General features: G+C 42.3%; 1 protein-coding gene across 1 annotated transcript; it reads right to left on the reverse strand.

The window, feature by feature from the left end:
- Positions 1-1108: 1108 nt before the first annotated feature.
- On the reverse strand, positions 1109-15361 carry LOC133215340 (uncharacterized). The gene is made up of 4 exons (XM_061359351.1): positions 15351-15361; positions 13202-13305; positions 1955-2038; positions 1109-1847 (listed from the first exon to the last, which is right to left on the reverse strand). The coding sequence occupies exons 1-4, from the start codon at positions 15359-15361 to the stop codon at positions 1438-1440; spliced, it is 609 nt and encodes a 202-aa protein (XP_061215335.1). The 3' UTR covers positions 1109-1437.
- Between the last annotated feature and the right edge of the window lie 216 nt (positions 15362-15577).

The following is a 15577-nucleotide window of genomic DNA, read 5'->3' on the forward strand; positions in this document are numbered from 1 at the left end:
GCACATCCTCCAGCAGTGCCCATCACGGGAGAGCCCATGCGAGACCCTGCACCCCACACACAGCGAAGCCTGCGAGGGCAGCACAAGATGTGGTGCCAGCAGCGTGTGTCGAGGGCTGCCTGCTTCAGGAGGGGTCTGCAGCAGCTCCGCACCTTGAACTCGCGTGTCCCTGCCTGCATTTGCACGCACACCTCATGCACGCAGCAGCTCCCCCTGCACCCCACTGCCATTCTCCTGCTGGCAGCTCCCCCTCCCTGCCAGCTTGCAGGGTCCCACATGACAGCACCGGCACGTGACCCTGGCTCCAGCTGCAGCCGCCAACATCTGGTACCCAAACCAGCTCCAGCCCCAGCCCCTCTTCCCACCCTGTGAGATGGGGACCAAGGGACTCAGTGGGAGGAAGGGAGTAAAAGGCTTGGTTTGGGCAGCAGGATCCAACGGGATGCCAGGTGCAGGCTGCTCCCCGCAGTGCCCTGAGCCTGGGCACGCTGTGATTCTGTGCTTCCATGACTGATTCCTTGTACGTGGCCGTGTTTCCCCCAGCTTGGGGAGCAGCCCGAGAAGCCTTGGTCAGCGCTGGCACAGGCTGTGCCCGCTGGCAGCACCAGACCAGGTGCCCCGCAGGCACCGAGGGGTCAGAGTGAGTGCCCAGAGCTTTGGGGCCGAGCCCGAGCCCATCCCTGCCCAGAGCTGCAGAGAGCCTGAAAGAGCTGCTCTGCCAGGGCAGGGAGCCCACATGAGGACAGTTGGGGTGCCCCAGCACCCAGCGCCAGCCCCACGGCCCCTCCAGCTCTGCAAGCTCAGAGCAAGTGGAAACCGCTTGTCTGCCACAGCCACGTGTGATCGCAGTGAATACAAAGAGAGACTGGGCCAGTAAAACGTCAAGAAATGTATTTACAAAACAAAAAAAATAAACAACGAAGAACAACTGTTCTCATCAAAAATACAGCTCTTCTACCTAAAACTACACCTGCACTACCTAAAAGTACAACTCTTATTCTTAAAACTACACCTATTCTATCTAAAACTATAACTCCTATGGAAAACCGAACAATCTTCAACAAAAACAGGAACTCTTCTAAACAAACCTTCAAACTCCAGAAACCTTCCCTCTCCACGAGCCCTGGAAAGAAGCAGCACAAGGTCATTTCAGTGAGGCTCCTGATGGTCATTGTGGTTGCCACATGCTGGGGAGAGCGGGACTCTGCCGCGGGGCGCAGCCCTGGCTGGGGCTGGGAGCCGGGCTCTACGCGATCAGACTCGGCTCGCGTGTCCCAAAGGCAGCGCAGGGCAGCGCGGTGGTGGCGCTTGTGCCGCCAGGATGAGGCCACCGGGCACCGTGTCCCTGCAGCGGGGCCGTCACACACAGCCCCAGCCCCAGCGTGGCAGCAGCCGACCCCCCCTGGCTGCCAGCAGTGGATGGGGGCACGTGCTGCCTTACCACAGCTCAGTCCAAATCCATGGCATCATCCTCCTCCTCCTCCACGTCCACCTCCGTTGGCTCCCCCTGCAGCCCCAGTTGGGTCCTGCTGGCGGCCTCCTCCTCCAGGTCGCGCATGAGTTGGAAAAGCCTAAGGCAAAAGCCAAGCAGAAAAGTGCATTGGTGCTGCCCGGACCAGCGCAGCGCAGCTGTGGGACAGGGGTCCGGGCACCCCGGTCCCCTCTCGCTGCCCAGGCAGAGCCGTGGGGCACTGGGGACCCGGGCACTTCCCCAGCAGGAGCTGGCGGGAGGCCGGGGGCTCCTTGTCCAGCAGCACCCACCAGCTCTGACAGGCTGGCTCCTGCAGCTGGAGGATCCTCTGCTTCCTGCGCTTCAGCGCCTTGCGGGGCGGTAAGGGCTTCAGGACCTGCCAGAGCAGAGAGCACAACAGGGGTGAGCGGCCGTGCTCCCTGCCTGCGGGGCCAGGGCACAGACCCAGCCCCGCACCTGCCTCTGCACCCACTACCTCCTTACTCTGCGAAGGCAGCCCTTTGTGTCCTCGCCTCCGCAAGGGCTGAGCCCAGCCACCAGCAGGACAAAGGTGGACTTCTTTTGGGGCTGCAGCCCATTCCAGTGCCTCACCACCCTCACAATAAAGAGCTTCCTCCTTATAGCCAATCTAAACTTCCCCTGTTTAAGTTTGAACCCGTTACCCCTTGTCCTATCACTACAGTCCCTAATGAAGAGTCCCTCCCCAGCATCCCTATAGGCCCCCTTCAGATACTGGAAGGCTGCTAGGAGGTCTCCACGCAGCCTTCTCTTCTCCAGGCTGAACAGCCCCAACTTTCTCAGCCTGTCTTCATATGGGAGGTGCTCCAGTCCCCTGAGCATCCTCGTGGCCCTCCTCTGGACTTGTTCCAACAGTTCCATGCCCTTTTTATGTTGAGGACACCAGAACTGCACACAATACTCCAAGTGAGGTCTCTCAAGAGGACAGCAGAGGGGCACGTTCACCTCCTTCCACCTGCTGGTCATGCTCCTTTTGATGCAGCCCAGGATACAGTTGGCTTTCTGGGCTGCGAGCACACACTGAAGTCGGTTTATGTTCATTTCCTCATCGACCAACACCCCCAAGTCCTTCTCTGCAGGGCTGCTCTGAATCTCTTCTCTGCCCAGCCTGTAGCTGTGCATGGGATTGCTCCGACCCAGGTGTAGGACCTTGCACTTGTCATGGTTAAACTTCATGATGTTGGCATCAGCCCACCTCACAAGCATGTCAAGGTCCCTCTGGATGGCATTCCTTCCCTCCAGCGTATCAACCTGCTGCAGAAAATGTATGGACCCAGTCAGAGATCAATATTTTCATACAAAAGCCATTTATTACAAATCCTTAACTCCTTATACACTATTTCTTACGTGCACTTACAGTGATTTGGAATATTATGATTGCATACGTGTCTTGAAGACCCTTAGTGAGTAACATATAATTGGTTAAGCACAGGTGTGAGAACTTGACCTCGAAAGCTTGCTAACAGTCAACAGTTCTCATAACTCAGTGAATTCCACCTTCTTCTTATCTTGCTTGCTTAAGCTTCCTCGGCCTCTCATGGCCTTGCTCTATCTTTCAGGATTATTCAGAGTTTATGTACCAATTATCCGTTCTCCTGTGAGAGCACTGTCTCCACATCAACCGAACCACACAGCTTGGTGTCATCAGCAAACCTGCTGAGGGCACACTCAATCCCACTGTCCATGTCACTGACAAAGATGTTGAACAAGACCGGTCCCAACACCGATCCCTGAGGGACACCACTCGCTACAGGTCTCCAGCCGGACACTGAGCCATTGACCACAACTCTTTGCGTGCCACCATCCAGTCAGTTCTGTATCCACTGAGTGATCCATCTGTCAAATTGATGTCTGTCTAATTTAGAGAGAAGTTGCAGCAGCTGGAGACCTAGTGGCTCCAGCTGATGCACTCACGAATGCTTGCAAAGCTACTTTAGAAGTCAGATTATTCATAAGTAATTGTGGCTTTAATTTTCCCTTTAGATCTCAAGTCAGACTGAGCAAAGCTGATGAATAAGTTTGATATTTCTCTGCACTGCAACATCCTGACGCAATATTGACAGAAGTCAGCTAGATCACAGAACTCCTTCAATATTGTTAGCTAACTAATGAGGGAAAGAATAAACAAAAAAATAAGGAAACACAAGCTTCCGGGTTTTGTAATGTCCTTTTTGCCTTTCTCTTCTTCCCAATTTGCCACTAGTCATAAAGAACACTGTGTGCCTTAGGACTCATGCCTGTGGCACCCCCAGTCAAGCCTATGAATTAGTAGGATCCTGGACTGTACTCTGCTCACTGTTCACTGGAATGTGATTTATGATTTTTTTTTTATAAATCAAAAAAAAATGCACAAGACTTAAGTCTTGTGCTTTTGCTGATACACTTCTGCTATTTTTATCCCCTTTAAAACCTATGTGGTGATATTCAGATATGAAGTAAAACACATGAAAAAGTGATATAATATTAGACATGACTTCTCCCACACAGTTTTTAAAAATGTGGTTTAATAATTTTAGGTTTTTATAACTGTAACCCTAAACTGTATATTTAACAAAGTATGGTACATCCTTATTTTTTGCTAAATGGTGGTCATCAAAGTAAATGCTCTTTTGTCTTATGTTCTGTTATTCCTGCTGTCTTCAGTCTTAGCACTGAGCAGTGAGGGATCCAAATGGATAAACTACTGTGGCAGGGAAAATTGCATGTGCAGCTTAAGAGCTACAGCTTTGGCACCCCCAGCCATTGTCTCCATCGCAGATAATATGAAGCAGGGAAGCCTTCAGTCATCACTGTGGCCAAAATTCATGGACTACTTTGAAATCCCTCTGCATGTTAAGGCCATATCTGCTCTGTAATTGCATGGAGTTCTTGTCACCTCTCATCTGCATGTGATGAGTTGATTTCAGTTCTCTTCTGGAGAAGGATGGAAATCATGGAAATCATCAAGTCAGTTTCTTCAGTTCTCCTCTGAGGCTTACATTGTCTCATGGCAAAGTAGTGTAACATGGCTGTAATGTTAGTGGATCTGACAGGGGGACACAGAAATCTAGGTTATAAGAAGGCTTTGTAACAAAACTGCAAAATGAATATTAACACAAATTGAAGCTAAGTGGCTAGGATCCTTTTGTTCACATATGCTGAATGAACAAAGACAAGCTTGAAAAGCTCAGTGGATATGCTTTCAAATTCTGTGTTCTTCCAGCGATGAAGAAACTCAGAAGAATGGGGCTCACTGCAGGAACAGTAACTGCAGTAAGTACTTTGATTGCTGCACAGAAAATATGACTATCTGACTAGAGGCCTAGTAAACTCCAAGGTAAAATACTTGTGATTGTGATTAATTTTGCTACTGCCATCAATGATTTCGGTAGAGTGATTTGGTTACCTAAAGATATGTGTTCAGTATCATTTCATGGATGTGATTCTCCTGTATGTCGTATCTGTTAGTCTCATGTCGTGTCTTATAAACTTGATGGCACTTACTATTACACTTGAAGTATAATATACTTGGTTAAAAGAAGAGTTGTTATAGCACTGGACATCAAAGCACTCTTTAGACATTGCAATGGAAAACCACCAGTCAACCTAGCAAAATTGGGAAAGGTAACTTTAAATGACGGTATGGAAAACTTTGGTAGTTCTCCAGCTTCACTCAGAGCAGTTTGAAAGTGGATGTAGGTAGTACAGTGTAACGGCTCTCTGGTGGTTTCTCTCAGAAGACTTCTCATTCCAGGAATCAGATTAATTTGGGAAATGAGAACTTCAGATTAAAAGAAGACATTTTAAAGCTCTGGACAACAAAGCACCCTTTATGTATTAAAATAAAGCCAGTAGCTAACCAGCAGTTTTGGGAATTATCATACTGTTTCAAAAAATATACAGGAAACCATATTGTTGTCAGTAAATAAATCATAAGAATCAAAACAAGTTTGTGAGGGGAAACTGGAATTCTTAATTCAGGAAAAATGAATCAGGAAATAAGGTTGAAATTAGGGGAACCTACAAACTGCTAAAAGGAAGTGGTTCTTCTTGTGTTGTATAATCTGACATGGACAGCTTTAGTGTTGTATTTTTAAAGCTATTTTTAGGCTAGCTTTGAAACCAAACTTCTTGCCTATCCAGATAGAGAGCTTGGAAGCAGGCCTCAGCAGCTACTGGGTGGTGCCTTCTGCAGTGCTTTAATCAAAAGGTACATCTACAAGTCAGACAAGTTAGTACACCCTATTTCAGAATCAGGATGAGTGGAATTGATGGGCACATCCACTCAGCCCATAGACATCTGTTAGTTGGATGAGATAAGTGGATCAGGAGCCTGCTGAGCTTCTAGTCATCTTGAGATTGTTCAGGAGCCTTCTTGGCACAGTTAGAAAGACCAAAAGAAAATCTGAAAAATCAGATATTTTGTTTAGTTAAAGCTTTATTCATTATAGTAACTGTGGGCATCAAATACTATGAGGGTGTTAGACAGTGGAATAAAACCTGATGTGAACAGCAGATTAAGTCTCCTGTTTTCATATTTCTCATATTCTGATATTTGATATATCTCATATTTGGTATTCTTCAAACAAATTTACATTGACTTGAGCACTTAAAAATTCTGGATAGCAGGATAATGTTACTAGTGGTATACATTTCAAATGTTAGCAAATGGATTTTAACAACTGTTGCAGAACCAGTAAATATTAGCCCAATTGTATGTAGTTGTAAACTAAGCCTATAAACTGGCTAATTCAGCACTTGAGGCTGCCCTTGTGTCCCAACAGTGTTTGTGTATCCAGTATAGCTTAAAGTTTGTCAGCTGGGCATAGAAGCTGTGTTGAAACTCTAAGTTTGACCCTCACTACCCCTATCTGCAAGATACTTGCCTGAATTTGAGCATAGCAAGACCACAGGAAGCAATCCCATTATTCAGTCCTTGATTTTCTCCTCCACCTCCCTCTTGGCTGTGCACAGCATCATATCTAGAGGAAGAAACAAAATTATAAAGAAGCTATTACTATAGGTTGATCTATTTAAATGTAGGCTTTCAGATAAGAAACAGATATAGAGAAGGAAAGTTCACATATTCATTTGAATTATATGAGTCCAATCCTTCAATCTAACGGTAAATATTGCTGAAAGCCTAATTCAAAGAATTATTTAGTTTAAAGGGAATAGAACATATATATGTTTTCTCACTCTTTCTTTCCTTGTCTTTGTGAAAAAACCTACTTAATAAAGTAAGATTCCCAACAGAGACAGTGGTAATATAAATATGTAGATGACAGCCACAGCCAGGAAGAGCCACGCACTATTGAACGTGTTTGTAATAGTAAAACTTGAATTCAAGAAAACGTCTTGTTTCGGAAGCTGAAGGTGAAAGACCCCTGCCAAATCCTCTGACTGAGGAGACAAGAAGGGGGTGACTGGTGTTAGGCTGGTTTCTTGGAGAACTGGCACCCTCTTGTCTCTATCAAGTTGCAGATGTTTGGTCTGTTTTGCTTGAGCATGCTGCAGAAACTGCATGTGTTTGCATCTATTTGTGTATGTGCAGCCACTGTTTTGGGTTGGTTTTTTTAAAAATATTGAGTTTTGTGTGAAAATAACAATGCTGAGAAAAGTTACTAAAAATTTGGCATGACAAGTTGTAATTTTTATCTGAATTAAGAAAAAAAGCAAAACAACAATAATGGCATCCAAACAGCTAATAAATATAAAATTTTTAACACAAGCTGTTGTTTGATCCTATTTGGGACTGCCTGGTCACATGATGAATTACTGAGTTCACTGATAGTGCTTCCAGAAATCATAAGAAGGATGTGGGAACACTTCCGAATATTTACAGAACACTTCAACTTCTTCATTTCTCACACAGTCAAATAGCAATTGAAACTTCCAAAAAAGCTTAACGACCAACTTCTGCTTTGCTGAATTCTTTTTCCATTCCAACATTGAACATGAGGTTTAAAGATCTTCCTTGTTATTCATACCAGTTTTTCTTGTTCTTTTCAAAGAACAAGAGCTGTGACAGATGACAGAAGCCACTGAAAAAGAGAAATAAAACCCAAAAAAACCCCAACAACCAAAACCAGAAACAAAAACCTTACAATTTGATGACATCAATAGGCCTTTCACTATATATGGAGATTATTAGGTGGAGCTGTATATGCTTTTGCTAGGGAAGGTGTGGAGAAAGATCCTACGTATGCTGGTCAGGGTTGTTTCTAAGAAGTTTCTTAATCCTGAGCTACCTTCCTCAAGGGAGGGAGGAAGATCTCATCTTACTGCCTTGTTCTCTGTGAATTATATTTATGCTTACAAATGCTCTGCATAAAAATCATGATGTAGAAGCCATACAGGAAATGTACTTTTTATTCGCTGATTAATTTTTTCCTCTATTTATTTGTTGGTCTATATAGAAAATGTCTTTTCCTTTTGACCTTTCCAGTCTCTTCTAAATAAAACCGCAGATAATTTTTGCTATTCTATCCAGCTGTATGTGCTCTTTAAGGAAACAATCCAGAATAAGAAAAGTGTAATTCTAGCTCACTGGAATCAAACTACATTGAAAATAGTTCAGAACTCTCACTGAACTTCAGGAAATTACTTTTCCATAAACTTTGACTCTGTTTAAGTAATTTGAATAATTTGGGAACAGATAAACCAGGATAACCATCACTAACAATGATGTAAAATTAAGTGTTTCTAGGACTATGCTGGACTGTGCAAGGAATTGAAAGTGAGTTGTGAAATCAAGATTGTTCTTCTCGTAATGCAGCTGATTAAGATTTTTGTGACATTGACATCAGCTCAGCTACATGCACTGAAAATCAACAACTGTTTTGCCAGGCAATTCAGACACGGAGATTTCTATACAAGACAGGGAACTCAACGTAGGGGGAATAGATGAAGTTAACAAAATAAGAGAGGTGACTTTTGCTTTTATTCCTGATCTCTCTTGCAATTAGCAATGCCTGCTATACATTTGCTTTTGGACTAATTAAATCACCCATACCATAACGATCCTTCTCCTTGTGCCAAGTCTGACACAAAACCCTGGAGAAGGGCTATCTTCCTGTGTTAAAGTGAGATTAATTACTAGATTGGTCACAGAGAAGAGCAGCCTAAGTAGCTTGGGAAGCCCCCAATCCAGTGCCCCAAGGAGATGGGTCTAGGGTCTTTCCCTCTTCAAACACTTTGACATTGGAGGTTGCATGAGTGATCCAGACGGCTAGAAACATCTGGGAAGAGGAAAGGAGATGTTACTGGACCATGTGATGCCCTGCATGGCTGCTGAAGCACTGGTTCAAAGTCCTCTGTTATCTCCCATAAGGCCCCACCATGAGATCCCTGCAGATGAGGTAATATGCCACCATGTTCTCCTTCAAATACTAAAAAGGAGTTTCTTGGTACATAAGAACATCTAACCATCTTAAAGGAGCTGCTGTATGCTTTTATCATTAAAAAAAAGCTGTCCCTACCACAAAGAATGTGCAGTAATCCCAGACATGTTTGGCAAAATTATCCTCAAAGCTTTATTTTTTTCAGTAAAGACAGTTCCTAGCTTGGTACAAACCATTTCATTGACTCGCCCATGTCTTGCATATTGTGTACTATTAAATCTGAGCAGCCACTGAAGTCTGTAGAAGTCTCAGGTGTTCTAGGGGAAAAAGAAACCTGAATATACCTCTCCCTCTTCAATGAGGCCAAAACAGAATTATTTTATCATCATGTTCACAGTGTTTTAAAATAATAACATGCAGAGGCTCTGATGGATTTTAGTTCTTCACTGAAGAGAAGAAAAGGTTCCTATTTTTCTCTGTCAGAGGATATTTCTGTACTTTCCCTTTCTCCTAAGACCTTCCTACAGGTTTGAAATGACTCTCACTAGCCGTTACTGTGAGAAAGAGAAGGGGAAGCAAACAGCTGTCTACCAGAGACAGGTCAGGGTCCTCTAATCATCCATTTTATACATACAAGATTAAAGATCTGCTTTGAGGTTTGATTAAGAATGCACAGTTAAAAGATTAAATATCAGCAAGCCAAGTTAAAGAGGTTTAAGTCAAATCTCAGAACTCATCAAAGTACCAAATTTTTAAGCTGTCTTTACAACACAGGATTAGTGCAAAGCTTCCCTGAACCCTGATTTGATGTCCTTCAGTCAACAATGTTATTCCCCCTGCAGTTTTGTGCTCTCAGCATAAAACCAGCTATTGTCTTGTATATAGAACTCATCTCAGCTAGATCCTTCTTTGACTTTTTCCTTTTTTTTTTATACCCATGCCCCAGTTAATCTAGAAGCCCTACATCTTTATGTGACCCACAGTTTATACTCCAGCAGCAACGTACTGCTCTACATTATGCACTGTCACGAAATGCATTAAAGCTTAGTAAATGTGGCTGGTTTAGAAAAAAGGTCATAGTCACTTGGATAATTATAGACTATTCCTATGAGTCCAAAAAAATAAATATGTCCCACTTCTTTTGTACATTTTAGCCTATTGATTCCAAAGATTCGGGAAGAAGGAAAATTAGTAACTAGAATGAGATGAGGCTAATGTGATTGTCACAATCATGTATCTGAAAATGAGTTTTAAAAGTCAATAATTGATGTTCACATCTTTTTGGAACCATAAATCGTTTCAGCTGAAAATAATAAAAACCTGAAAAAAGGGGGGCAGAAACCTGGAGAGTGATTATATCCAGGAATGTGCTAATGTAAATAACTACTTGGGTAATAAATTTTACTAACCAACTAAATATTATTTAAAGCTCATGTGTAAAGCATTAAAATAAATCTTCCCCTGGTCTTTAGTGTAATAAATTGGGTTCTTTCCATTTTTTATTTGTACAATTTGGGATGTCTCAGATACATTAAGATTATGATTTCCAGGACTGTAGCCACAAAAGTTAACTTAATAAGGTTACTAAATGCTGTACTAATTAAAGTTTTAATTTGAAGTATTCCCCCTTGTAAGGTAGTGTGCCAAGTGATCTGTTTCAAAATTTTCATCTTAAGACTTGCAATATTTTTAAGAGCTAAGAACAACAATGCAGCTTTTTGAACTCATATTTTAACTTTCCTATATATACTGTGCGGAATATTTTAGCCAAAACATCAAAGTTTCATGCTAGATTACATCCTTTAAAAAAAAAAAAAGTAATAAAATTTACATTCCTTATTGAAACATAATATCTTCATTTGTATATTATTAAAACCCTTTTCTGACTGGTCTGTATTTTGTGATCTTGTCTGAGGCTGTTGCCTTTATTAAGGGACATTGAAAAGTGCTGCTATATGAGTTATGTGAATATACTATACTGTCGTCCGTACTTAGTATGTTTCAGAAATATTCTTCAGGATGGTGGAAGAAAAGGGATAAATTTCTGGGCTTTGAAAACAGTTACATTTTTTTCTTTGTAAGAATTTTCTACGATCTTTTTGGAAACTGCCTACTGATCTCGTTTGTTTCGAACACACTGCGTACAGCCTTCAAATGCTTTCATTAGGTAAATAAAATTCAAATTAGCTCAGTTTTCTGAAAGAACTTAATATGTGCCTTTTGTGTAAAGATGGGGGAAAATGAATGCAGAAGCACAAGGAGAGGAATCATGAAGGGGGAAAAACAGTTGTTTGCACATTTATTGGCATCCTGCTGCAAAAGACTTTAAGTTATTTTATATCTAAAATTCCATTGTTCATGGTTTCACTTGCTGGTATTCAAGTTGCAGACAGACATGGAAACAGGAGGATGTGATTTCCAGCCCACAGCAATCATAGCAGGTAAGGTATTTACAACTCCATCTCCTGAAAACAATATTGGCAAATTCACCTCAGGAGTAAGCATATAACAATTGGGCAGAGTTTGGGTAAATTTATTTATGTGTTGGTAAAGCTGGGATGCAGCTGACTCCTTCCATTTGTGTTCACATTTTTTGTCTCTGTCTACCTCCTAAATTCTCCTGTCTATCCATTTTCAGATATTGGGATCAGAACTGCATGCCTTGTTTAAGATGTGTATTTATATATTGATAAAGAATGCTTTCTGTTTTATTATCTGCTCCTGTTCTTTTCTAACCTTGTGCATATTGTTTGGCCACCACTGAGCACAGACCTATTTCCAAAAACCTGTTCAGTATCAGTCTGGATTTTTTTTTCTTAGTGATACACAGCTAGTTTAGAGCTCATTGGTGTGTATAGTTAATTAAGGCTGTTTTTCCCCATATGCATCACGGTGCTCTAACAACATTGAATTTAATCTACCTATTTCACAATCCAGCTGCTCGGTCTCCTTCTGCAACCCTTTATAGTCTATTTCATCTTTTTACTGTGCTGAATTGTTATCATCAGCAATCCTTATCATATGGTTCACTTTCTTTTCCAGATAGTTTATGAACATGTTGATCACAGAAGTGGCTCCTCTCTCATTTTTAATGGGACCCATGTGATAACTTCCTTTATGATGAAGGCTAATAATTTATTCTTGCTTTTTATTTCCTATCTCTTAACCTGATATTAATCCATAAGAGGACCTCTTTCTTACAAAGACCTTTGTTCAGGTAGTGTCACACAAGCCCGTTTTGGAAAACCAGATATGGTTCACTCACAGCCCCATGTTTGGCTACCCATTTGAGGAACTCCGACAGGTTTTTAAACTCCCCTTCTCTGGTCATATTGCCCCTTCTCATCATCTTCTAGTTCTTCCCATTGTTATAATCTCAACCAATCTGGTCTCTACAGGCAGCAGAATTACTGAACTGCAGCTCCCTACCTCTTTCCATAGCTCTTTTCAGAGATTGTCATCACTTTCTTTTTCTCTGATGCTAATGCTGTAGGAAACTCGCTACACTTAATTACTTCAAGGATTAATAGTTGAGATCCTTCAGATCTGATCAAAACCTGTCTTTTCATCATGGATTTTTACTATTTGTTTTACCTATTTATCCTACGGCTCTTCTACTGGCTCCTCTATTTAGCAAAACTTCTATGGTTAGAAGCTGAATCGGGCAACTCCACTCTTCCCTGTGGTGAAAATAGATGTAAAGACTTGGTCTAGCATTTTGCTCTGGCTTTAACTTCCTAGCTGGTTAAACTACTTCTGGCAAGATCTGGACCACACTGCTATTTGGATTAGGTTCTGCCTGTCACCAGCAATCTGTGTTCATGCTGCCATGCTGAGTGCTGAAGAAAATACCTGTGCACCTTACTCACAGAACAGCAGCTGGACTCCTAGCACATTTGTCTGCTGAAAGGAATACTGCTATCTAAAAAGGGTGTTAACAGACTGGGGTAGTTTTTTGGCCATCATTTTCTGTTTATGCTTCAGGTGATTGCTGGAAGGCGCTGAGAAAGTTTCAGGATTTATGCAATGGCATCAATGAAACCAGCATTCCCACAGTTTTACTGAGAGGCTGTAATAATATCAGAATTCACTATGGTTTCTGAAAAGGGTGTAGGACACTGGCTGTTTCTTTGCACCTTTTCTTCTTTTGTATGCATGTAAAACTCAGTGATTAGTAATGATAACAGGAAGTGGAATAATCTATGGAAAGTGATCTGGCTGTACTTCGCTATCCATCCTTTCTCAGATGAAGAATCACAATTCAGAACAAGCAAGACCTTCTGAGATGATCCTGTATTTCTGATATAAAATCTTTACAGTATAGATGAATAGAGACTGAAGAATCCTGCAGTTTCTTCAGAAAGCAGAGTCACTGGATTTATCTGCTTACCTGTATTGGTTGTCCTTGAACAATCAATGTCATTGCTGTGACTTGGCCTACCCAGTTCCAGCTCCACTCTTATGGCCCACACCACAAATGTCCTTTCAGCACCACTGTGACAAGGGCAATCAATTTATCATTTGATAATTAAAGTAAATCATTGGGGGGCCCAGAGTTATCTCTGAGCCTCTTTTGTGAGGATCAAAAGTGGGAATGGCTCTGGCATGAGCAATGGGCAAGGATGTCTTGTGGTGATGTTGCGGAGGTCCTGCAGGATCATGACTTGCAAGAGGAAGTCAGAGACTGTTCAACATGTTTTCTATGGGCCATCAAATGAAGCTGGGGGGGGCCAAGACCCAAACAAGCAAGAGGTGGGTCTTCACTTAACAGATGAGCCAGCAGTGTGCACTTGCAGCCCAGAAAGCCAACTGTATCCTGGGCTGCATCAAAAGCAGCGTGACCAGCAGGTCCAAGGAGGTGATCCTGCCCCTTTTTTCTGCTCTCATGAGACCTCACCTGGAGTATTGTGTACAGTTCTGGTGTCCTCAATATAAAAAGGACATGGAACTGTTGGAACAAGTCCAGAGGAGGGCCATGAGAATGATCAGGGGTCTGGAGCACCTCCCCTATGAAGACAGGCTAAGAAAGTTGGGGCTGTTCAGCCTGGAGAAGAGAAGGCTGCGTGGAGACCTCCTAGCAGCCTTCCAGTATCTGAAGGGGGGCTATCGGGATGCTGGGGAGGGACTCTTCATTAGGGACTGTAGTGATAGGACAAGGGGTAATGGGTTCAAACTTAAAGAGGGGAAGTTTAGATTGGATGTAAGGAGGAAATTCTTTCCTGTTAGGGTAGTGAGGCACTGGAATGGGCTGCCCAGGGAGGCTGTGAATGCTCCATCCCTGGCAGTGTTAAAAGCCAGGTTGAACAGAGCCTTGGGTGACATGGTTTAGTGTGAGGTGTCCCTGCCCATGGCAGGGGGGTTGGAACTTGATGATCTTAAGGTCCTTTCCAACCCTAGCTATTCTATGATTCTATGGCTTGGTCTTGCTGAAATTATATGTATAGGTGCTAAAATGTTACACAGGCTAAAAGAGAGCATGGACAAGTGCTTCAAGAAGTAACTCTACAGAATTCCAGTGTACAGCCCCATCTAGATTAGGAAGTTTCCTAGCTCCAAGTAGTGGGAGGATATTTATTGAAAGAGTATCAGGAGAAGAGCAACGTATGTTTGTGCACTCTTCTCCCCTGGTATCTGCTTATTGTCGCTGTTGGAGACAGCATATTATATGGACTCTTGGTCTGACCTTGTGTAGCTGCTTTTATGTTCTTACTGTTTCTGGTGTAGATATGTGTGTAGGAACTTTATCATTATATCACTTTCTCATAGGTAACAATGTTGCTTTGTTCGTTTGTTTCAAATGTTGCTAAGGTTAAGGCCAAGACATAAACCTGAGTGGAGTCTTAAGGTGGTTTTGATGCTCAGCTCTGAGGAGTAGCTGAAGACTCAGTTTCATCCTCAGTGTTCCTAAGGAGAAAAAGTGCTGCACTGGGGTCTATGGGCTTCTGTGTGTTTGAGTTTAGGAATACATTAAATTAATTATTTTTTAAAGTAGGTTCATAATTAGCATGTCTATTCAGAGATTTACTATAATTTGTATAGCTCTCCTCATTCATACATCTTGATGCTTCTGATAGTACTTGGCATGTTGTTTTGAAATCCATATGTGTGAGCATTATGTTCTACACTGGGTTGTCACAAAACTTCAACTGCAATACGGACTATGAAGACACAAAAATTACAGCTAACATTTATACAGAATAAACATGGCCAATGGATGTCAGAGTCAAATACTGTCTGCCCAGGTTCTTTTGGTTACTCCATACAAACAGAGTTTTATATTAAATCTACTTATTATCAAATTTTATTTATTACCAAATTTACTATCAAATTACTCATTATATTGTCCATGCTCTCTTTCAGCCTGTGCAACATTTTAGCACGTACACATAGCATTTAAGCAAGACCGAGACACTTGTTAAGTGAAGGCCAAGAAACACCAATGTATGGGGGTTTAGTTTAAAAACGTGATGCAGACATTTACTGAAATCACAACAGAAGAATAATATAACTGCAATATACAGTTGAATCACAATACAAACCTGATCCCCATTACCAGTCTCTGTATGCTCACTGTCAGCACACTGGGTGTCCCAGACACCAGCAAGGAATATATGGGTTGAAGCCAACTCAAATCATTGCTCTCTTAAAAATGTGCTTTGTTACTTGTTTGGGTTTAATGCTTTATGTTGGGCTGAGCCATGTATGTGCTCTGTCGCACACTGAACTGGCTGGTTGAGGAAGTCACTGCTCTTTGTTAAGGGTGCCT

The sequence above is a fragment of the Neopsephotus bourkii genome, unplaced genomic scaffold (genome assembly GCF_033783945.1).
Source record: "Neopsephotus bourkii isolate Nb327-2 ecotype Australia unplaced genomic scaffold, CSIRO-AGI_Nbou_v1 NB_962, whole genome shotgun sequence".
NCBI lineage: Eukaryota > Metazoa > Chordata > Aves > Psittaciformes > Psittacidae > Neopsephotus > Neopsephotus bourkii.